The sequence below is a fragment of the Rana temporaria genome, chromosome 9 (genome assembly GCF_905171775.1).
Source record: "Rana temporaria chromosome 9, aRanTem1.1, whole genome shotgun sequence".
NCBI classification, from domain to species: domain Eukaryota; kingdom Metazoa; phylum Chordata; class Amphibia; order Anura; family Ranidae; genus Rana; species Rana temporaria.
In genome coordinates, this window is record NC_053497.1 from 177,744,906 (window position 1) to 177,769,976 (window position 25,071).

Sequence of the window (25,071 nt, forward strand, 5' to 3'; positions counted from 1 at the left end):
ATTGGCATTTTTATAGCGATCAGTGCTATAAAAATGCACTGATTACTGTAAAAATGTCACTGGCAGGGAAGGGGTTAACACTAGGGGGTGAGGAAGGGGTTAATTATGTTCCCTGGGTGTGTTCTAACTGAAGGGGGGGTGGGACTGACTAGGGAAAATGACAGATCGCTGTTCATACATTGTATGAACATGCGATCAGTCATTTCTCCCCCTGACAGGACCGGGAGCTGTGTGTTTACACACACAGCTCCCGGTTCTCGCTCTGTAACGAGCGATCGCGGGTGCCCGGCGGTGCAAAATCACGTTATATTGCGCGATTTCTCGCAGCCGAGCTGCGGCTGGTCGGCTAGTGGTTAAGACCATTCAACTTTTAAAATGTTGAGCTCTTTCAGCTAATGATGGGACTTCTTCAACTTTTTTTCTATTACTTATACTTTTTAAAATATTAAGCTTTTACACACTTTTTTTTTTAACATTGAAGTCAATGAGAGCATGCTTCAAATCCTTAAAATCTTCCTCCGCTACCAAAAGTTTCAGCTCCTTCATACTTTTATCTACAGACGCCAAACAAACTTGAAAATGTTCACAGAATATTCAGCTATCCGGCTATATCTTTTCAGTTTGATATCTTTTTTTACAGTTTTTGTGAAAAACCTGTTTAAGTCTAGTGATCATTTCAGGAAATTTTAGCGATTAAACAAGAGTGGGCTAGATTCCCGCGCCGATTTAAATGAGCATGCGCCGTCCGCGAAATTTCCCGGCGTGCATTGCTCCCACTGACGTCGTTAGGACGTCAGTGGTTTCGTCGTGAGCGTAACTTGCGGCGCGCAGGTTTCTGAATCGGCGTACGCAAACGACGTAAAAAAAACTAAAATCGACGCAGGAACGATGGCTATACTTAACATTGGCTGCGCCTCATAGAAGCAGGGGTAAGTATACGCCGGGTATGTGATTGCGGGGGGCGTTCTCGCTGAGAAATATGTAAATCAGCGAGATACGCCAATTCACGAACGTACGCGGGCCCGACGCAGTGTTGTTACGACGTTTCCGTAGCGGTTTTCCCGGCGTATACTTACCCCTGCTTCTATGAGGCGCAGCCAATGTTAAGTATAGCCATCGTTCCTGCGTCGATTTTTGTTTTTTTTACGTCGTTTGCGTACGCCGATTCAGAAACCTGCGCGCCGCAAGTTACGCTCACGACGAAACCACTGACGTCCTAACGACGTCAGTGGGAGCAATGCACGCCGGGAAATTTCGCGGACGGCGCATGCTCATTTAAATCGGCGCGGGAATCTAGCCCACTCTGTTTAATCGCTAAAATTTCCTGAAATGATCACTAGACTTAAACAGGTTTTTCACAAAAACTGTAAAAAAAGTTGAAGAAGTGCCATCATTAGCTGAAAGAGCTGAACATTTTAAAAGTTGAATGGTCTTAACCACTAGCCGACCAGCCGCAGCTGGTTTTTAAATTGCAGGTAAGATCCGACGGTGTAACACAATTACACCTGTCGGATCTTAGCCCTATCTATGCGTAACTGGTTCTATGAATCAGGCGCATAGATACGACCAGCCTAAGTCAGAGATACGACGGCGTATCAGGAGATACACCATTGTATCTCTCTGTGAATCTGGCCCAGTGTCTATGGGGCTGGTTAGAGTGGATGATGTCATTGCTACAGAACACAGCTTTAAAAAAATGATCTTTGTTTCTTCTCTATAAATTGCTCTCACGCCCACAAGATTTACTTGTCATACACAATTTTATTTTTATACATATTGTCTAGTTTCAGGCAATGTGCTCAGTTTTGTGATACGCCTTTTACTTTTGGTTGGTTGAGCTTCCAAATGACACAAGTTCTACACTTTCTTCCATTGACTATTCTGTTTAGAATTCTTCAGATTTAGACATTAATGGCTGTGTGTTGAGTTTTTTTGAGGGGACAGAAAATGTACACTGTTATACAAGCTGTACACTCACTACACAACATTGTAGCAAAGTGTAATTTCTTCAGTGTTGTCACATAAAAAGATAGAAGAAAAGATTTACACAAATGCGAGGGTTGTACTTTTGTGACATACTGTATGTGATCTCCTGCACACAGAGGGGCGTTCTTACTTTTGTGAGATGCTGTATATATTTATTGTGGTCTAGAAGTGGTTACATCCCACATGGCGTGTGCTGAGGTCTGCAGCAATGAAGGATTTTTGCATTTGAAACTTTAATGTAAATCTAGACCAGGGTTTGACAAATTTGCTTGGAATCTAGGAGCCAGCTAAAAAGTTAGGAGCCAGAAAACGCACCCCGTCCCGTGGAGCTTGCGCGCAGAAGCGAACACATACGTGAGCAGCGCCCGCATATGTAAACAGTGTTCAAACCACACATGTGAGGAATCGCCGCGATTGGTAGAATGAGAGCAATAATTCTAGCCCTAGACCTCCTCTGTAACTCAAAACATGCAACCTGTAGATTTTTTTAAACGTTGCCTATGAAGATTTTAAAGGGTAAAAGTTTGTCGGCATTCCACGAGCCGACGCAATTTTGAAGCGTGACATGTTGGGTATGAATTTACTCGGCGTAACATTATCTTTCATAATATTAAAAAAAAAATGGGGATAACTTTACTGTTGTCTTATTTTTTTATTAAAAAAAAAAGTGTAATATTTTCCCAAAAAAGTGCACTTGTAAGACCGCTGCGCAAATACGGCGTGACAGAAAGTATTGCAACGATCGCCATTTTATTCTCTAGGGTGTTAGGATAAAAAATATATATAATGTTTGGGGGTTCTAATTAGAGGGAAGAAGATGGCAGTGAAAATAGTGAAAAATGACATTAGAATTGCTGTTTAAAGCGGATGTTCCACCCCAAAAATATATTAAAAGCCAGCAGCTACAAATACTGCAGCTGCTGACTTTTAATATTAGTATACTTACCTGTCCTGGAGTCCAGCGCTGTCCGCAGCAGGGCACGAGCGATCACTCGTCACCCTGCTGCTCCCCCCTCCATCCACGCTCAGGGAACCAGGAAGTGAAGCGCTGCGGCTTCACTGCCCAGTTCCCTACGGCGCATTTGCGAGTCGCGCCGCGCCCGCCGATTGGCTCCCGCTGTGTGCTGGGAGCCGAGTGTTCCCAGCACACAACGGGGGGGGGGGGGGGGGACGGGATGTGACGGAATGCCCGTCTTTTGCCCGTGAATGCCGATTGCCGGGCTGGAAGTGGGTGCAAATACCTGTCTTTAGACAGGTCACACAAGGAAGAGCTGGGGACTTCACAAAAAAAAATAATACAAATTATTTTTTTTGCCCACCTTCCAAGCCAAGTCGCCAGGATGCTATTTCTAGTCGCCATGGGGACCGGGATTTGTCGAGCCCTGGACAGTTGAGGGGGTGTAATATTCCCGCTGCGTGGAGTATGCGATTCCCCTTACTTTCAATATCGCCCCAATCGAGGCGTGATTTTGTCACGATTGTCACCTGAAAAATCGCAGGACTGCTTTTGGGAAACGGGCGTCCTGTCGTTTTGTTTGTGTGATTTGTCAGGTGACAATATTGTCCTGTGATTGGGGTGCCATTGAAAGTAACGGGATCAGAAGCGTGTCACACGTTTTGCGGCAATTCTGGAAATTGCAGTAATTGCGCCCGCGATCCGGAACGCCTAGGTGTGATCGCAGCCAAAGCTAAGTGTCTTCTATGAGTTGCTGGGTTCTCCTTCTATAGATTCTGGGGGAACATTTTCTTCCTCAAACATTCCACACATTGGCCCGGATTCACAAAGCACCTGCGCCGACGTATCTCCAGATACGCCGCGTAAGTGCAAATATGCGCCGTCGTATCTGTGCGCCGGACTCACAAACTAAGATACGCCTAAAAACAGGCTTCATCCCAACGACGTAACTTGCCGGCGTAGGGTGGGCACACATTTACGCTCACATTGATCAGCCATTCAAATATGCAAATGAGGAAAATACGCTGATTCACAAACGTACGTGCACCCGACGCAGTGCGCGTAGGTTGTACGTCCGGCGTAAAGTTATGCCCCATAAAGGAGGGGTAACTCGGCAGCATCCATGCAAAGAGCTGCACCAGGGAACCCAAGCCGGCGTAATTTACACTGGACATGTGTGACTGGGCGTAGGTTACGTTCACGCCGTACGCAGTGATCCGGCGTATCTTAGGCAGTTGTTCCGACGTGGTTGTGAGCATGCGCACGGGGATGAGTATACTGTTTGAATACTGCTTTTCTCTCTGAGGACTCCAAGTATTGGAGATGGCGTTGGCCGGGAATCGAACCCGGGTCAGCTGCTTGGAAGGCAGCTATGCTTACCACTGCACCACCAACGCAAAAGTAGCATGTAGTGTGGGAGGAAACCGGAGGAAACCCACGCAAGCACAGGGAGAACATGCAAACTCCATGCAGATAGTGTCCTGGTCAGAATCGGTGCTGCAAGGCTAACCCCTAAGCCTCTGTGCTGCCCATATGCAGCCTTAGTTCTCTAAGGCCCGCCCCCGCTGAGCGGGGTACATCACTTATGTTCACTCAAAGTGTCTTCAGAAGAAATCTAAACTTATCCTAAACTACAATATATAACACTCCTATAATAAAACACGCCCAAATAACAATAAATAGGTGTACAGTGTTCCCCAAATTAGCAACACAATGGAGCTAAATATTCCATTCACCCATAGGCCTCATTCACATGGGGGGTATTATTCTGTACCCCATGGGAGGGCCGTGTTTACCGGAATGGGGATGCACAGGTGTTCCCAGCATCCCGTGTAGGCAGTCCCATTGCTGTCAACTGGGATGCAGTGACTGTACCCAATGTGACATCTGTGTGGGTGCCGGTGCACGGCCCCGAACGCACCTAGGGTGCGTCTGCACAACTGCACCAACATGGATGTCCTTTTTGGGGTTAACGCAGCCTCCACACAGGGTACAGATTCATACACCCCGTGTGAGTGAGGCCTCGGACTTCTCCATGAAGGACCTCACTGGCGGGAAGAGTTCTCATTTCTCCAGCAGAGGAAGCCTAAAGAGAGCTGGAAAGACTTCTCCGACCTCTGAAGACAAAAAGAGTTCCAACCACTTATAGCCGGTCCAACACACGCCTCAAAAACATACCGGCCTTCAACCTCCCCTTATAGCCGGTCCAACACACGCCTCAAAAACATACCAGCCTTCAACCTCCACTTATAGCCAGTTCAACACACGCCTCAAAACATACCGGCCTTCACTTATAGCCGGTCCAACACACGCCTCAAAAACATACCGGCCTTCAACCTCCTCTTATAGCCGGTCCAACACACGCCTCAAAAACATACCGGCCTCCAACCTCAACCTTGTATCCGGTCCAACACACGCCTCAAAAACATACCGGCCTTCAACCTCCTCTTATAGCCAGTTCAACACCTGCCTCAAAAACATACCGTAAAGGCACAGATCAATCCGCGCTACTCCCAAAAAGTACAATTGAAATAATGTTGAATATAAATAGTGATAAAAAATAAAAAGTGAAGTGCTGCACTCAAAAATATAGGAACCTAATATTGGGCTCCAGAAGACATATAGAAACAAAAAATATAAGTGCGCTACTATTAGTAGCGCACTTATATTTTTTGTTTCAAAAACATACCGGCCTCCAACCTCCTCCTTATAGCCGGTCCAACACACACCTCAAAACATACCGGCCTTCAACCTCCCCTCATAGCCGGTCCAACACACGCCTTAAAAACATACCGGCCTTCAACCTCCCCTCATAGCCGGTCCAACACACACCTTAAAAACATACCGGCCTTCAAACTTCACAACATAATCAATTTCTTTATGCCGATCGACAATACATAGATCAAACATATCACCTGTAAAAACGTGCTTGAGATGTTGGTGGTAAACGGCCTGCTAGGCCCGGGCGAACCAAACCAAGTCCTCCAAAAGTTACCTCATATCCGAAAGTTGCCAAGAGTGTAAATGTCGACATTATGCTTTAAGGTTAATCAAAAATATCACATTCTAAAGGGAAAGGTAGAACAAGGGGAGGGGAAGTATGGAAGAGGCGGAGAGGGAGGAAAGTAGGGGAGATGAAAAGTTGCGGGTAAGGAAGGGGTGTGGGGGTCCCCCCAAACCCTCACCCCCTTCTTCCTCCAAGCTTCCCTTCTCCCCCCTTTCCTCCCTCTCTCCCTCTTCCATACTCCCCCTTTGTTCTACCTTTCCCTTTAGAGTGTTATATTTTTGATTAACCTTAAAGCTTAATGTCTACATTTACACTCTTGGCAATTCTTGGATATGAGGCAGCTTTTGGAGGACTTGGTTCGGTTCCCCTTGGGCCTAGCAGGTTACCACCAACATCTCAGACCCTTTTTTTTACAGGTGATTATGTTTGGGCGATGTATTGTCAAACCTTAAAGCTTCTGCGGAAAGGTAAGTAGAGGGCTGATGGGAAGACCCTCCGGTTACTGGAGTGGCAGCCGCCACCAGTGTAGGGACCTGTGTTGGTACAGCCGTACCTGGCCCCTGGGAGGGTCCCTCAAACTTTTTGTTGGGTCTTCTTCTAGGAACAGCCAATTGTCTTGTTTGTCCAGCTACATTGATAATTGGTGATTCAGAAGCTGCGGAAAGGTAAATAGAGGGCTGATGGGAAGACCCTCCGGTTACTGGAGTGGCAGCCGCCACCGGTGTAGGGACCTGTGTTGGTACAGCCGTACCTGGCCCCTGGGAGGGTCCCTCAAACTTTTTGTTGGGTCTTCTTCTAGGAACAGCCAATTGTCTTGTTTGTCCAGCTACATTGATAATTGGTGATTCAGAAGCTGCGGAAAGGTAAATAGAGGGCTGATGGGAAGACCCTCCGGTTACTGGAGTGGCAGCCGCCACCGGTGTAGGGACCTGTGTTGGTACAGCCGTACCTGGCCCCTGGGAGGGTCCCTCCAAACTTTTTGTTGAGTCTTCTTCTAGGAACAGCCAATTGTCTTGTTTGTCCAACTAAATTGATCGTTGGTGATTCAGAAGCTGCTTATGAGAATCTTTTAAGAGATTGATGACATAGTGGATTCCTGTCATGATGGCTTGAAATGAAGATCCTCTCCCTCATATTCACTAACAAATCGTCCTCTTCTCATCACCTAGTTTAACTTTTCTTCCAACATTTTGGCCATCTTCCATCCCAAGAAAGCTGCACCCCTCCCATTTAAGTGCAATCCGTCGCTACTATAAAGATGGTAACGGCCTGAAAAGTCCGTCCAGTTCGCCATGAAGCCAAACCCCTCCTCCCTGCACCAGTTCCTCAGCCACTTGTTAAGTACCATAAGCTCTTGGTGTCTCTGTGGGGTGGCTCGAGGTGCAGGCAGTATTTCAGAAAATATTGCCTTGGGGGACCTTTTCTTCAATATGGCCCCCAAGTCCCTGAAATCATTTTGTAGGGCGCTCCATCTTTCTCTAACTTTGTCATTGGTACCGATATATACCATGACATCTGGGTCCTCTCCAGCGCCATCCAATAAATTGTCCATGCAATCTGCAATGTTCCGAACCCGAGCGCCCGGGAAAGAACATACTGTTTGGCGATAATGGTCTTTGTGACAGATTGCCCTCTGTATTCTTCCAATAACTGAATCCCCTACCACTAGTATGTGCCTATCCTTTGTGGTAACCTTGCCCCCATCTTCGTCACATGCTGGTAAAGTTTCCGTGTGATCGTCACATGCTGGCGAAGTCTCCGTGTGATCGTCACATGCTGGCGAAGTCTCCGTGTGATCGTCACATGCTGGCGAAGTCTCCGTGTGATCGTCACATGCTGGCGAAGTCTCTGTGTGAACGTCACATGCTGTTGAAGTCTCCGTGTGATCGTCACATGCGGTTGAAGTCTCCGTGTGAACGTCACATGCGGTTGAAGTCTCCGTGTGAACGTCACATGCGGTTGAAGTCTCCGTGTGAACGTCACATGCGGTTGAAGTCTCCGTGTGAACGTCACATGCGGTTGAAGTCTCCGTGTGAACGTCACATGCGGCTGAAGTCTCTGTGTGAACGTCACATGCGGCTGAAGTCTCCGTGTGAACGTCACATGCGGCTGAAGTCTCCGTGGGAACGTCACATGCGGCTGAAGTCTCCGTGGGAACGTCACATGCGGCTGAAGTCTCCGTGGGAACGTCACATGCGGCTGAAGTCTCCGTGGGAATGTCACATGCGGTTGAAGTCTCCGTGGGAACGTCACATGCGGTTGAAGTCTCCGTGTGATCGTCACATGCTGGCGAAGTCTCCGTGTGATCGTCACATTCTGCTGAACCCTCCGTGTGAACGTCACATGCGGTTGAAGTCTCCGTGTGAACGCCACATGCGGTTGAAGTCTCCGTGTGAACGTCACATGCGGTTGAAGTCTCCGTGTGAACGTCACATGCGGTTGAAGTCTCCGTGTGAACGTCACATGCGGCTGAAGTCTCCGTGTGAACGTCACATGCGGCTGAAGTCTCCGTGTGAACGTCACATGCGGCTGAAGTCTCCGTGTGAACGTCACATGCGGCTGAAGTCTCAGTGGGAACGTCACATGCGGTTGAAGTCTCCGTGGGAACGTCACATGCGGTTGAAGTCTCCGTGGGAACGTCACATGCGGTTGAAGTCTCCGTGTGAACGTCACATGCGGTTGAAGTCTCCGTGGGAACGTCACATGCGGTTGAAGTCTCCGTGTGAACGTCACATGCGGTTGAAGTCTCCGTGTAACGTTCATATTCTGTCTCGCTCACTAGGGCAGTCCTGCCTTGTGAGCTGTCTCTGCAGTAAATACTGCGTACATCTGCAATAAAAAAAGAAGAATCAGGTTTAGCACTTTCACCTACATTTTTATATATATATATATATATATATATATATACTTTTATACAATCTCACATTATACAGAGAAAAGTTCAAAATTCCAATGCCAGGGACAATTAATAAACCCAGCATGACAGGGACACAGGGATCACCAATGGTGGCCTTCCTATAACAAGTCAGAATTCTTCATTTTCATGTGCGGGGGAGTAATCTGCAGTGCTTCTGTTTCGTATTAAACACCCAGCCTCTATGGGGGGGGGTCTGATCTCTAATCAATATATATTTACATTCCTATACATTTGGTGGGGCAATATAAGCCGAGTTTTTCAGCACATTTTTTTTGTGCTGAAAATGCCCCCCTGTAACATCTCTGATGTTACTCTTTCTACAACGAGCGCAGCTGTGCCTTGTACTAGCAGCTGCGCTCCGTTCTGTATGGCGTCCGCGTCACTTCCGGTGCGCGGACGTCTGCGTTGCACGCTGGAACGCGGAAGTGCGACTCAGCGTCGTTTCCCCCGCGAATTCGGGGCTATTTAAATCTTGCAGAGATGATGGCAGGGTGTTCCGTTATTTTGTCGGATCCCTGCCGTCACCTGCGATCACCCAATTGAGCGCTGGACCCCACGATCCACTGGAGACCTTGTCAGCCATATCCAACCCTGCCTACGGAGTCCTTGGCATCCTGAACCTGCATCTCTTCACCACTCTGCATCCTGCCACACTCCCTCCTGGATCATCCATACAAGGAATCATCAGTGCTCATGATCTTGGGACTCCCCTAGCACTTCCCTGCAAGCTCCACTCAGTGCACCACAAGTTCCAGCACAACCGCAAGTATCTTTTACCTACATAATACACTTGCATAGTTATTAATGACCTGTCTGTTTGCCATTGGGGAGGAATTACTAGTTGCTGTAACCTATCCATAGATACATCTCCTTACCATCTGAAAGACTGTGTCTATCTCAATATTGTGTCTAATATATATGGAGTCACATACTAACTATCCAGCCACTTACATACGTGTCAGCTAAGAACTGCCTAGTAAGGTTGCACTGTAACGCTCCCACCTATCAGCGTCATTTATCGTATGTTTCCTTTTTTGCCATGCTTATGATGGAATAAGCAAGCTTCATGTTGGTATTACTCTGAGGATGTGATGAGTGAACCCCAAACTTTCTGAATACTAAGAGAGTGAACTGGTGGTTATACCTGAGAAGCCTCTGCAGCTGTGATCCAATCCTCTCAATAACTATTCACATAGCAGTGACTTTACACCCCCCCCCCCCCCCCGAGTTATGCTCGAGTCACCTTTTTGCGGCTGATCTCCAGGAATTTGGGGACCCGGGAATTGGCCGGCCGTAGGTCCCCTGGAATGAGATTTGCCATGGAATGAGATGGTTCGCCTCCATCACATCCTATTGGCTCACTCCTGTCACGTGACATATTTAAACGTCAAGTATCGACGCAAACATCAGTCTCAGCTAGGCTATCATAGGGAGAGGATTTCCTCTCCCTGTAATAGATGAAGCTGCATGGAGCTGGTGCACGGAGCTCGCTGTCATGCCTCCCCGCGAGCGCGATAGATCCACAGCGCTATCGGGATCCCAATGCACCTAATAGTGTAGACTCGCGCATGCGTATAGCACTTTTCACAGATTAGAAAATACTTTAGAACACCCTACGCTATTTGCGTAGTGCTGCGCCTGCGCACTACTACTTTACCTGCACCCGATGCTGTACTTTCTGTTCCCCCTTCCCTGAGCCTTAACGGGGGACGGGGAGTAGAGCTGCGGGCGCGGGGTGTAGTTAGCACTGGCGGGAGGCACGCTGACAGCGCTATCGGGCATTGGGATCCCGATAGCGCTGTGGATCTATCGCGCTCGCGGGGAGGCATGACAGCGAGCTCCGTGCAGCTTCAGCTATCACAGGGAGAGGAGATCCTCTCCCTATGATAGCCTAGCTGAGACTGATGTTTGCGTCGATACTTGACGTTTAAATATGTCACGTGACAGGAGCGAGCCAATAGGATGTGATGGAGGCGGACCATCTCATTCCATGGCAAATCTCATTTCGTGGCAATGCACCGGCTGTGACTGCTCAATAGCTGAAATTAACGTATACGGTTAATATCTCCTTAACCGTACAGGTTAAGGAGATATTTTTTGCACCTACAGGTAAGCCTTAATCTAGGCTTACCTGTAGGTCCAAGTGGTCTGTAAGGGTTTACAACCACTTTAACCGGGGGGGTGGAAGGAAAGAAAAATGCTTGATTCGCCCCCCCCCCCCTGTGTAACCCCGTGTCCTCGCTGAAAAAAGAATTTGCGATAACGATTCTTAACGATTTAATCGTGCAGCTCTATCGGCGATATGGTGACATCATAGGTGAAGGTACATGTATAGGTGAAGGTACATTGTCTACTTATTATGTGTTGGTAACAAGACAAAAATATTTTTTTCTTCTTTTAGTAGACGATGTCGGGGAACGGTTGGAACGGATCGGCAGCACCCCGATAAAAATCAGCACGGAGGTTTCCCATGGGGACGGGTGTAAGGAAGACGGGTTTGGGTCGGAGGTGATCAAAGTTTACATATTCAAGGCTGAAGCGGACGATGATGTGGAAATAGGTGAGTGACTTTCTTACATGATTCTCAGCACATTCCAGCCACAACCCCGTCTGTATGTATCATTGTCTGCCATACAGATTTCTTACTGTTTGCGGATCCCCAAACCACAGATGAAAGCCCCTCGCCAGGCAAAGTACGAACACATTTCATGAAATGCCCACTTTGGACCATCTGGTGTCATTTTGTAAGCAAGTTGAATATGAAGCCTGTAAAGCAGGGGTCTCAAAAATGGCGGCCCTCCAGCTGTTGCAAAACTACAAGTTTAATCATGCCCCTGCCTGTGGGAGTCATGGAACTGTGAGCCTTGCAAATGGCTCATGGGACTTGTAGTTTCGCAACAGCTGGAGGGCCACCAGTTTGAGACCCCTGCGTAAAGTCTCATCGGCTTTCTTCAGGGTAATGTTAGATTTGCACAGTGTCGGTGATATCCAACTCTGACCTTTATTTAGAAAAGTGCCTCTCAAGCCTTCCCCAGTGTGAAAGCCTGAGTATTTCATATATACCGTATTTATCGGCATATACTGCACGCCGGCGTATAGCGCGCACCCCAACCTGAGAAGAGAAGTTTAGGGAAAAAAATTACTTTTTGTATGCTCAGCCTTGTTGGTGTCCGTCTGCTGTCGGCGTCCATCGGCGGCCTTGTCGGGCGGCCTTGCGCGGGGTCCATCCAGCCTTGACGGTGTCGTCTGCTGTCTTGCCCGGCGTCCATCTACGGCCTTGTCGGTGTCTGTCTGCGGCCTTGCGCGGGGTCCGTCCAGCCTTGTCGGTGTCTGTCTTCTGTCTTGCCCGGCGTCCATCGGCGGCCTTGTCCGGCGTCCGTCTGCGGCCTTGCGCGGGGTCCGTCCAGCCTTGACGGTGTCCGTCGCGTCCGCCTGCCGGTCCGTCCAGCCTTGTCGCGTCCGTCTGCCGGGGGTTGCAGCGTTGAATTTGGCACCTCGGTCGAGCTGTGCAGAGCCGTATTTCCGGTGTGTTCGGCTCCTCTCGGCTCCTCTCGCGTGGCTGCGGGCGGAGCCGAGCGTGGCCGAGCCTAGCCGAGTGCGCAGTACACTCGGCTCGGGCTTTGTCGGCGGCGCTCAGAGACAGCGAGGATCGGCCAATAAACTCCCCGTCATGTTATTCTATATGTCCATGCACACATAGGCTGTTATCGGCAGTTTTTGTCTGGGGTGTTTATTGGCTTTAAAAAAACAAATAAAAAATTGTGGGTTCTGAGAGGAGTTTTTTTTAGCTGTAAAAATATTCTAACGTTGATAAACGCTCAAAACACGGTGCCCACCAGCATTTTTTTTTTTTTACGTTTCTTTCTTGCAACAACGAGATGCAGGAAAGAAAATCGCTCAATTCCCTATCAACACAGTCGGCGGGGGAATCCCTCCTGGGGAGCTATTGGGCTTCATTTACCAAAACTTGAGCGTGTCGGTTCCAGACAAGATTTGAACCGTCTATGGCCGGCATTACTCTACCAACATGTGGAATTTGAAACAACTTGTTGAATGCAATTAAGAGTTATTCCCACGTTTGCGTTACCTTTAGTGCAGCCCTCTTTTATTTATTACTTAACCACTTAAGAACTGTACCAAAATGCAATTAAAGGACCTGGCCAGTTTTTGCGATTCGGCACTGCGTCGATTTAACTGACAATTGCGCAGTTGTGCGACGTGGCTCCCAAACAAAATTGGCGTCCTTTTTTTCCCACAAATAGAGCTTTCTTTTGATGGTATTTGATCACCTCTGCGGTTTTTATTTTTTGCGCTATAAACAAAAATAGAGCGCCAATTTTGAAAAAAATGCAATATTTTTTACTTTTTGCTATAATAAATATCCCCCAAATTTTTTCCTCAGTTTAGGCCGATACGTATTCTTCTACATATTTTTGGTAAAAAAAAATCGCAATAAGCGTTTATCGATTGGTTTGCGCAAAATTTATAGTGTTTACAAAATAGGGTATAGTTTTTATTGCATTTTTATTAATAATTGTTTTTTACTACTAATGGCGGCGATCAGCGATTTTTTTCGTGACCGCGACATTATGGCGGACACTTCGGACAATTTTGACAAATTTTTGGGACAATTTTGACACATTTTTGGGACAATTTTGACACATTTTTGGGACAATTGTCATTTTCGCAGCAAAAAATGCATTTAAAATGCATTGGCCCGGATTCAGAAAGAATTGCGCTCTATTTGCGGAGGCGCAGGGCAACGATTTTGCCCTGCGCCCCCGCAAATATTTTGCGCTGCCCTCGATTCGCGAGGGCGCGCCGGCAAAATTGCCCGGCGTAAGCGCGCGCAATGTAAATGATTCCGCCGGGGGCGGGAATCATTTAAATTTTAGGCGCGCCGAGCGTAGAGCGCATGCTCCGTCTGGCACGGCTGGGCACTTAAAGAGGACCTCCAGGTACGTGCTTGTGCCCAGCCGTGCCGTTCTGCCGACATATATGTGCAGGAGGCGGTCCTTAAGTGGTTAAAGTACTGTTTCACCACATTTACTAAGCTCTGGAGAAAATGAGTGTAAAGTGCACAGTTTGCCTAAATCCACCCCATGGAGATCCGAAATCTCTAATAAATCTTGTACCTGTGCAGGGGGAACGGAGATAGTGACGGAGAGCGATTTTCAGAATGGACATTCCGTCGCCGGAGTCCTGGAACAGAGCGGATTGGCGCGAGTACCGCGGGAGAAGATGGTGTACATGGCCGTTAAAGATTCCTGCCAGGAAGATGAAGATATTGGTAACCATAAACAGTTCAGTAGTGGCGGGGAAAGGTTCTGCAAGGCCCATGGCAGCCGTCCTCTTACCGTCCCTGTCTGATCTGTACTGGGAGAAGTGTCACTGATGGCACTGGGAGCCTCAGAACGAAGATCTGAGCGCCCAAAATTAAAAGTTTTGTGTTTGCTCATCACAAGGAAACATGGAAAACCGCCAACATGTTTCAGGGGTTTGGAGAGCTGGCCCCTTGTTATGTGACCTGCAAATACTGCTGGCACAGCTCTTTATTATATGCACACACAGTGGGTGTGGCTGGTGTTGTTTTTTTTTTTTTTTGGGGGGGGGGGGGGGCAACCATCTTCCCGGTGGCGCTGCACTAACAACCCACACGTCCGCCGGTTGGTCCGGCACTTACCTGAATTGATGGGGGTGTCATCCAGCACGGCGGAGTGTGGGCAGCGGCTCCAGGCTGGCTGGTGCGGGGTCCAGGCAGCGGTTCCAGGCTGGCAGGTGCAGGGTCCGGGCAGTGGCTCCGGGCTTGTGGGTGCGGGGTCCGGGCAGCGGCTCCAGGCTGGCGGGGTCCGGGCAGCAGCTTTCAGGCTGGCGGGTCCAGGCAGCGGGTCAAGGCTGGCGGGTGCGTGGTCCAGGCAGCGGCTCCAGGCTTGTGGGTGCGGGGTCCGGGCAGCGGCTCCAGGCTGGCGGGTACGGGGTCCAGACAGCGGCTCTAGGCTGGCAGGTGCGGGGTCCAGGCAGGGGCTCCAGGCTGGCGGGGTCCGGGCAGCGGCACCAGGCTTGTGGGTACGCGGTCCGGGCTCCAGGCTGGCGGTTGCAGGGTTTAGGGAGAAGCTCCAGGCTGGCGGGTGCGGGGCCCAGGCAGCGGTTCCAGGATAGCGGGTGTGGGTTCTGGGCAGCAGCTCCAGGCTAGCGGGTTCTGGGCAGCAGCTTCAGGCTAGCGGGTGCAGGGTCCGGGCAGCGGCTCCAGGCTCTCTCTGGCTCCAGCGGCTTCCTCCCTGGCTCCACGTTGGGCGTCCAATAGGATCGCCTGACGTATTGGCAAATCCGGGAAACGGATCTCACACCTGCTTACTTATTGGAGAAGATTTAGCGTGAAAATAGCAAAAGTGAATTTGCCTCTGGCTCTAATCATGTGCTTTAAAATACATCCCCCTATCCCCACCATAGGAATTCATGCGCTGACTTCCTAGAAGGGGCCCACAATGCATGTGCCGCCACTGTGCACACAAGTACCCTATTGCGTCATATAACCGCATCCACAAGCTCTGATTAATGGGGAAATGCCTGAACCCCGAAACGTGTCAGCTGTTTCATGTTGTCTTGTTTTGTGAGACCACTAAGGGCTTGTTTACACTTGCTTTGATTTTAACGCTCCTACCGTACAAAAAGTCGCCTATGTGATGTTTTTTTGGTGACAGGTCCTCTTTATTGAGATATGCAGGGTCTAAAAAAATAAAAACAATGTCTCCCCTGTGCCCCACTTAATGTTTTGCAATGCAGATCGAATTGCAAAACAATATTTCCCGGCTGAGCTAGCCAGTGTTCCGTCAGATATTGCGACCCATCAGAATTGGTAAAGGAAGTGACGTTCAGTCGTTGACATCTTGCTACACCCCGCACTCCTCCACTGTAACGATACACCGAGAAGGGGGCAAGAGGACATCTTGTTACACCCACTGGAGTTTTGCATTTCACTGGTATTCTTATCAGTAAACAGAGCTTATATGGTGAAATACAGGGCCAGATTCACAAAGAGATACGCCGTCGTATCTCTGAGATCCGGCGGTCAGATCTATGTGACTGATTCATAAGAATCGGTTCCGCATAGATCTCCCTTAGATCCGACAGGTGTAAGTGACTTACACCATCGGATCTTAGGCTGCAATCTCCCGCCGGCCGCTAGGTGTCGCCTCTGTTTTTTACGCGTCGGATATGCAAGATAATCTATCTGAATCTGTCCCACAGTATTTAGAAATCCGACGGACTGTTTACATGTTGAATTTAAAAAGCAGCGGCAAACATGCTGATTTTACAGGTCTGCTCATGTGACAGAACACCGCAGCTTTTAGAAATGTAAACAGTCCGATGGATTTCCATATACTGTATTTCATCATATAAGCTCCATTTCCTGTTAAAAATAACTGTAAAATGCAAAACTCCAGTGGGTGTAACAAGATGTCCGCGTGCCCCCTTCTCAGTGTATCGTTTGTGTGGAGGAGTGTGGGGTGTAGCAAGATGGCGACGACGGAATGTCACTTCCGTTACGAATTCTGACGGGTCGCCTAATCTGACGGAACTCTGGGGACACCGAGAGCTTGACCCTGAAGTGAGGTCGGAGATGTTGCTTTCTGGGTCACAAGAAGAAGAGGAGGAGAGCGCATGTGTGTCCTCTCTTCTCCTTGCCCTGCACCCGCCATGGAGCTTCCGGGCCTGCCGATGGGCACGTGGAACCCAGTAAGCATGGCGGGGCGCGGCGGCATGGGGGTAGCACCGGTACAGGAGGTGTGTGACAGCAATCGGGCGCGCCGCTGCACGAATGCTATCACCTGACAGGAAGGAGCCTGCCTGTCGGTTTCACACACAATCCCGGTGAATGCAGCCATTAGATTGAGTGCAACCCCCCCGAACCCCCCCCCCCCCCCCCGTACGGACCCAGCGGTTAAAGGGGCACAGTCAGTAGAACCATGGCTCAGTTGTATCCCTAGCTTAGTAATACCTCTACTCCGTAGATCCCCAGCTCATTAGTATCCTCATTCAGCAGATCCCTTGCTTAGCAATACCCCCAGCTCTGCTGATCTCAACCCCCCCCCCCCACTGAGTAGTAACCCCCAGCTCTGCTGATCCCCCACTGAGTAGTTGTATTAACCCCTAGCTCTGCTGATCCCCCACTGAGTAGTTGTAGTAACCCCCAGCTCTGCTGACCCTCTCTCCGGTCTCTGCTCACCTCCTGCTATAGTGCTCCCACGCTGCCCACCACATGTGACATTGCTAGTTTCTCCCTATCCAGTCTCCTTGCTTTGCTGAACCTCTGCCGCTTTCTCTCTCTCGCCGGTCCCCGCTCACCTTCCGCCATAGTGTTCCCGTGTTGCACACCATGTGTGCCGTCGGCTAAATGCTCTGCTCCAATCCTAACCATGCTCACCTTCCTTCTGCTCCACGCAGCGCACCAGATGTGACGGCTGCACCAGACACTCCCAGAATATAAACTCATGAACCGGAAGTGACTGCTGATGACGTCTTTCTGGTTCACTTGTTGGTTTCCCAGTGCATCCTGGGGTATCAAATACCTCCAATACCTCCTAAATAATAATAATAAAAAAAAAAGCTGAATCGGAATAAATGCCCCACAAAAGCTGCAGGTGCTGCTAGCGAGTGTTGTCCTAGACTTCTATGGAGGCTTTGGAGACACTTTGAAGCGATGAAGAAAGTGACATGGGGGACCATTTTTAAAGCGAAGCACAACGTGTGACCAGGACTGTAAGGTAATCATTTTTATTTAGTGACAGAAGCTTTGATTGGCATTCAGGAAGCGTTAAAGCGTGCCCATCGCCAAATTTTGAAGCAAGTGTAAACAAGCCCTAATAAGATTTCCGACTTTTTTTTTTTTTACATTTGTACCCTAAACTTTGAGACTCCCCTATTAAGGTTAGCAGCAGCCTCACCGCTCTGTATGAACTTGATTGACTTTCTTCAATCATGAACTACTGATGAGTAGGGATGAGGTCCGGCGAGTTTGGACACGTGTCTGACCTTGACTGGGCGATATCCCGCCTGGAAGCTGTCAAAGGAGACAGCCAATCGTAGGCGGCGGTGGTGGTATGCCCCGCCCCAGAGCCGCATGTATACAAAGGGTGTGTATACATGCAGCTGCAGTGCGGGGAATGCTTCTGCCACCTATGATTGGCTGTCTGCTTTGACAGTTTCTTGGTGGGATAGCTCAGGCGGATTCGGACTCGCCCTTGCTGAATCCAACGCCTCAGATACACATGCTGTGATATGATTGGCTCCCATGGGCAATGCAGACGCTTTCCTTTTCACCTGGCGTTTTTGTGATATCAGTGACGGTTTAGCGGTTTCATCTCGTAGAATTTTGTTTATCGTCCTTAGGTTGTGCGGAAATAGCCGATGAAGTGTATATGGAGGTGATTGTGGGGGAGGAAGAGGCCACGTCGCTCACAGATGCGCAGACGGAAGATTCGGGACTCAGCAAGACGTTTGTTCCTGTGGCCTGGGCTGCCGCCTATGGTGAGTGTACTGCCCCCCAGTGCTGAACATGTGAATGCAGACGGTGTAGGTGTCGGCTTCAAACATACAGCTTGCAGAGGGGAAGCTCATTTAACCACTTGCCGCCCGCCATATAGCAAAATAACGTTGGCAAAGTGACCGGACGTTATATGACGTGGTCAGGATAACAAGCCGCTGCGTTCCCCCGAGGGCGCACATCGCGACGATCGTTGTTGCAGCGTGTCAGTCTGACACACCACAACTCCGATCTAGGTAAAGGGTCTCTGACAGAGACCCTTTACCAGAGGCGGACTGACAACTCATGGGGCCCCCCGGGCAATAGGAGATTATGGGGCCCCCAGGCAATAGATTATGGGGCCACACAGTATACACACACATACAGTATGCATACACAGTATACATACACACAGAATACACATACACACACTAAAAGGGTACTGGAGAGCCGGGGCAGCTATAATCTTGGGATTTTTAGACAAAAAGGATGTCGGTAAGGGACATTTCAGGGACAGATGTAAAAAAAAAAAAAAACATACATACTGTCCCTGGTTTTACTGAGGCTGGCAACCCTAATGGGGCCCACTAGTGGCATGGGGCCCTCGGGCAGTGCCCGAATGGTCAGTCCGCCCCTGCCCTTTACCATGTGATCAGCCGTGATCAGAGGCGATCAGATACTACCAAAAGAAATCTCTATTTGCAGGAAAAAAAATCTAAAAATTTAGTTTGGGTACAGTGTAGCATGGCCGCGCAATTGTCATTTAAAAAGTGACAGCGCTAAAAGCTGGAAATTGGCTTGGGCAGGAAGGTACGAAAGTGTCCGGTATTGAAGTGAAATAAATAACAAACATGTTATACTTACCTGCTCTGTGTAACGATTTTGCACCAAGATCCTCCTCTTCTCGTGTCCCTCTTCGGTGCTCCTGGCCCCTCTCTCCTGATGAGTGCCCCCACAGCAAGCAGCCTTGCTATGGGGGCACCTGAGCCCCGGCCCCGTACCCTCTTTCTCTCCTGATTGGCTAACTGACTTTGACTGACAGCAGCGGGAGCCAATGGCTCAGCCAATCAAGAGGGAGAGTCCTGGATGGCCGAGGCAATCGCGCACTTCGCAGAACAGAGATAAGGCTCAGGTAAGTATTAGGGGGGCTATTGCACACACAAGGCTTTTTAATCTTGATGCATAGAATGCACCTTTACAACCACTTTAATAAAATGTCACTGTGTGATAATTTAATAAAGTTCCTAAAAAAAAGAAAAGCAAACAGTATGATGTGCCACACTCAGCACATTGCCACCTCTGTCATCCCACCACACACCAGCTGCTGCATTCAAACACAACTGATGGTGTGGATGTACCCTGTGGCCTGGATTACACCTATGAAGCTTTTGATCTGTTTTTTCTTTTTGATGCGCTTTGTGTTTTTTTTGGGTGGTTGAGCAGATTAAAAATTGCAAAACGCGGCAATAACGCACTACACGCTTTTCTGTAGCTTCTCCATTGAAGTCTATTAAAGCAAAAATGCACCATTTTGCATTAAAAAGGGTCACTGTCCCTTTCCAAAAAAAAATGCAGCAGCTGACAAAAAGCATAGATGTGAACGTGTCCCATAGGAAACCATGTTAAAAGGACTGTAGTGCGTTTCTGAAAAAAAGCACACAAAAAAAAAAATGCATAGGTGTGAACCAGGCCTTAGGCTTGTTCAGATGTGCGGTGCTCTCAGAGGGTACTTGACAAGCGGTAAAGAGGCATTATACCCAGGGCTGTTGCAAGGATTTTTGACACCCTAGGCGAAACCTAATTTTGCCACCCCCCTTGCCTCCACTCCTGACAACACCCTTTTCCCTGCCCATGTAAACTCCAACTTTTTAATGAAGCGCCCATCAAATTCAGCCTCACCAGCGCCCATCAAATTCAGCCTCACCCGCGCCCATCAAATGCAGCCTCACCAGCGCCCATTAAATGCAGCCTCACCAGCGTGCATCAAGTTCAGCCTCACCAGCGCCCATCAAATGCAGCCTCACCCGCGCCCATCAAATGCAGCCTCACCAGCGCCCATTAAATGCAGCCTCACCAGCGTGCATCAAGTTCAGCCTCACCAGCGCCCATCAAATGCAGCCTCACCCGCGCCCATCAAATGCAGCCTCACCAGCGCCCATCAAATGCAGCCTCACCAGCGCCCATCAAATGCAGCCTCACCAGCGCCCATCAAATGCAGCCTCACCAGCGCCCATCAAATGCAGCCTCACCAGCGCCCATCAAATGCAGCCTCACCAGCGCCCATCAAATGCAGCCTCACCAGCGCCCATCAAATGCAGCCTCCACAGCGCCCATCAATGAATGTTTGCTTTTTCCCATTCATTCGGGAGTCGGGACACAGACATGGCCCTCCTCTACCCCTCTGACACTATGTTCGAATGGAGCAGCAGCTGCTTGCTGATGCTGAGAATTGGTTGCTTGCTGCAGAGAGAAGAGAGTAGAAACATCAGTGGCCGGGCACCTTAGGTAGCAGGGCGCCCTAGACGGCTGCCTAGTTTACCTTGTGGTGGCACTGGCCCTGATTATACCACCCCCTCACCACCTGATTTAACCCTGTAACTGGCACACTATTGCATTGCAGTTGCAGCACAGCCCCATAGACTTGCATGGGTTGCCTTCCGTCAAATGCAACCTACTGTCTACTTTCTGCTGCGAAGTAAAGCATTACAGCATGTTCAAAGCTCTGCACAGCTGCATTTCTGGCCAGGGGTAGTAAAGCCGCAGCTCAACTGCCGGGGGTAGAATCAGATAGATTAGCGGATCTAAAGATCCGCTAATCTATCTAATTTACGATCCACCGGCGCAAGTTTGAGAGGCTAGTGCTGTATTCAGAAAGCACTTACCTCAAAACTTGCGCCGGCGGATCGTAAATCCCCCGGCGGAATTTAAATTCCGCGGCTAGGGGGAGTGTAGTATTTAAATCAGGCGCGTCCCCGCGCTGATTTAACTGCGCATGCGTCGCCGGCTACATTTCCCAGCGTGCATTGCTGCAAATGACGTCGCTAGGACGTCATTGGTTTCGACGGGAACGTAAATTACGTCCATCCGTATTCGCGACCGACTTACGCAAACGACGTAAAAAATTCAAAACTCGGCGCGGGAACGACGGCCATACTTAATATAGGATACGCCGCATATAGCAGGGGTAACTATCCGCCGGAAAAAGACAAACGCAAACGACGTAAAAAAAAAAGCGTCGGGCGGGCGTTCGTTTCTGAATCGGCGGATCTCCTCATTTGCATATTTGTTGCGTATACAAATGGAAGCGCCACCTAGGGCCCGGCGGGAGATTGCAGCCTAAGATCCGACGGTGTAAGTCACTTACACCTGTCGGATCTTAGGGAGATCTATGCGGAACTGATTCTATGAATCAGCCGCATAGATCCGACTGTCGGATCTCAGAGATACAACGGCGTATCGGGAGATACGTTGTCGTATCCCTATCTAAATCTACCCCCCTGTTTTTACCATCCCCTGGCCGCTTGTGTAATTGAGGCCTAAAACACACACACACACATACTAATCCCAAAAAGAGTTGTACCCCCAGGTGGAGGAAAGGGTGTTGCCGGGGCTTAACCCCCTGTATAGTGCTGCTCACCAGCTTATCTCCTAAAATAAGGTAAGGTAACCCTATGCATGAGGCTACCCTGCCTCACAAGCACATGGATCCTTGTATGTACTAAAATGTCTGTTTCAGTTATATGACTACCTACCTGCAACAGCTTTCAGTGGTCCATTCTGTTTGGGCAAACCTCCTTCTGTTCTTGTCAGTGTCAGAGCTTTATTGTCCTGCCCCCATAAATCCCTATCGGCCCATCATTATGTTGGTTTGCTTTATGTGTCAATTGAAATGTGTAGGAGGCGAGAGCAGGTGTTCTGTAAAATATGGTGACCCGTCAGAATTGGTAATGGAAGCGACGTTTAGAATATTTTTGTACCCGTCTACAGTTCTATAGCTGCCATTGGCTCCCATTAGCAGTGCCAGGTTTAGGGCAGGCATGCCACAGACCGTGAAGCTGCATGGCTGTGTTCTTCCCCAGTATCAGAACTGCTTGAAGGATCAGGGCTGCAGCACTGGGTAGGAGTGTCTGTTATAGTAATTGAAAAACTAATATGGTGAGTCCCCGCCGTCACCTGCCTGGCATCAGCCTTGGAGATTCTGACGGTGTTATGTCTATCATTCTGTTGCAGGAGAAGAAAGAGAGCTGCCCAGGAAATACGGGGAATGGCAAGAGAGCGGTAAGATCTTCTGTAAATTGGCTTTTTGTACAAGCTTCCTAAATACAACGCACATCAGTGATACTATATGCATGCAGTACATTTAGCTGATTATGTACCATGAAAGCATTTGGTGAAATCTGAACTCCAGGCATAACGGGTGTAAAAGCCATATTTATTGGCGTGTAACACACACCCCAATTTAAGAGTGAAATAAACCACTTTGAAGCAAAATAATGGTCAATGAGCTTCAGATGGCCACAGATGCGGCTGCATCTGTGCCCATCTGTGAGCTTCAGTGCAGCCTGATCTGTGCCCATCTGCAGCTTCAGTGCAGCCTGATCTGTCCCCATCTGAAGCCTGATCTGTGCCCATCTGCAGCCTGATCTGTGCCCATCTGCAGGTTCGGTGCAGCCTGATCTGTGTCCATCTGCAGCCTGATCTGTGGCCATCTGCAGCCTGATCTGTGCCCATCTGCAGCCTGATCTGCGCCCATCTGCAGCCAGATCTGCGCCCATCTGCAGCCTGATCTGCGCCCATCTGCAGCCTGATCTGCGTCCATCTGCAGCCTGATCTGTGTCCATCTGCAGCCTGATCTGTGTCCATCTGCAGCCTGATCTGCGCCCATCTGCAGCCAGATCTGCGCCCATCTGCAGCCTGATCTGCGCCCATCTGCAGCCTGATCTGCGTCCATCTGCAGCCTGATCTGTGTCCATCTGCAGCCTGATCTGTGTCCATCTGCAGCCTGATCTGTGTCCATCTGCAGCCTGATCTGTGTCCATCTGCAGCCTGATCTGCGCCCATCTGCAGCCTGATCTGTGCCCATCTGCAGCTTCAGTGCAGCCTGATCTGTGCCCATCTGCAGCTTCAGTGCAGCCTGATCTGTGCCCATCTGCAGCCTGATCTGTGCCCATCTGCAGCCTGATCTGTGCCCATCTGCAGCTTCAGTGCAGCCTGATCTGTGCCCATCTGCAGCTTCAGTGCAGCCTGATCTGTGCCCATCTGCAGCTTCAGTGCAGCCTGATCTGTGCCCATCTGCAGCTTCAGTGCAGCCTGATCTGTGCCCATCTGCAGCTTCAGTGCGGCCTGATCTTTGCCCATCTGCAGCTTCAGTGCGGCCTGATCTGTGCCCATCTGCAGCTTCAGTGCAGCCTGATCTGCGCCCATCTGCAGCCTGAGCTGCGCCCATCTCCCCCATCAATACAGCTGCCTAATTAAATTTCAGGTTTTTTTTGCTGCAGTGTAATGACATTTAACGTAATGTGGAGTCTTTATTATGGGATAGCTTGTTGGCTTGCAGACTTAACATAAACTCTAAATTCAAGTAAAATGTGACTAAACACACACAAAAACTTCCCAGAGGTTTAATATTTAAAGTGATACTAAACGCACACTGTTTACATTGTACCTTCTATTTCTGTATATGGATACAAGTAAAACAGTTTATTGATATTAATAATTTATATTTTAATACAAATATATAATTGAAACCAAATCTTTATGATTTTGTGTCAATAACATGGTGTGGGTGGATTTCTTCCAGTCACGGGCTGTGTTACGCCCCTCCAGCCTGTATCTTGGCCATAAGAAGGAGGTGAAGCCTCCATTAATCTATATGTAATATCTCGCCCCCCCCCCCCCCATTGTGTTTAGCTGATTAGTGGGCATGGAGGAGGAGGGGGGGAGTGGCCGGTTATTTAGCACTGTGTATACGCCCACATGTGTGACTCTATAGCAGGGATATGCAAATAGCGGACCTCCAGCTGTTGCAGAACTACAAGTCCCATGAGGCATAGCAAGACACTGATAGCCACAAACATGACACCCAGAGGCAGAGGTATGATGGGACTTGTAGTTTTGCAACATCTGGAGATCCGCTAATTGCATATCCCTGCTCTATAGCAAGGGGTCTTCAAACTATGGCCCTCCAGTTGTTCAGGAACTACAATTCCCATCATGCCTAGTCATGTCTGTGAATGTCAGAGTTTTGCAATGCCTCATGGGATGTGTAGTTCTACAACAGCTGGAGGGCCGTAGTTTGAGGATCCTTGCTTTATAGTCACATGGACTGCTCATATACGATCCGGAGGAAATGCTCAGCATAGAAACTCACTGAAAACCGAGCATGTGCAGAGCTGCCAACACTGCTCTGCAAAATCCCCAGCTGCATTGGGGACATGGACAGAAGGGGGAGATAGAGAGCAGCAGAATCAACCAGAATACAGAAAACCAATCCCACAGTGACTATGTAATACACCATTTATTGATAGTTTTATATGATGTGGGTTTAGTGACACTTTATACTGTAACAGTGATTTTCTGTGTCTATGTATTTCCTCTCTGGTGACTGATATACTGTTAGGTGCTGCTGTTGCAGGTTGGACTATGTACAGACCATAATACTAACATTGGGACAGATTTGTCCT

The 25,071-nt window shown here is 49.0% G+C and overlaps 1 protein-coding gene and 1 non-coding gene across 3 annotated transcripts in view; one reads left to right on the forward strand and one right to left on the reverse strand.

Moving 5' to 3' along the window:
- Positions 1-25,071, forward strand: part of ZNF711 (zinc finger protein 711) — a 48,664-nt gene that overhangs the window by 19,345 nt on the left and 4,248 nt on the right. Inside the window, exons 3-6 of one of the 2 annotated variants that reach the window (XM_040325039.1) lie at positions 11,267-11,425; positions 14,009-14,155; positions 18,235-18,393; positions 22,619-22,666. In XM_040325039.1, the coding sequence (XP_040180973.1) occupies positions 11,267-11,425; positions 14,009-14,155; positions 18,235-18,393; positions 22,619-22,666 (513 nt within the window). The remainder of the gene's footprint in view (positions 1-11,266; positions 11,426-14,008; positions 14,156-18,234; positions 18,394-22,618; positions 22,667-25,071) is intronic. The other variant, XM_040325041.1, reaches the window with a different exon arrangement.
- Positions 4,267-4,338, reverse strand: TRNAG-UCC. Its single transcript has one exon. It is a non-coding gene; the product is annotated as a tRNA-Gly (tRNA).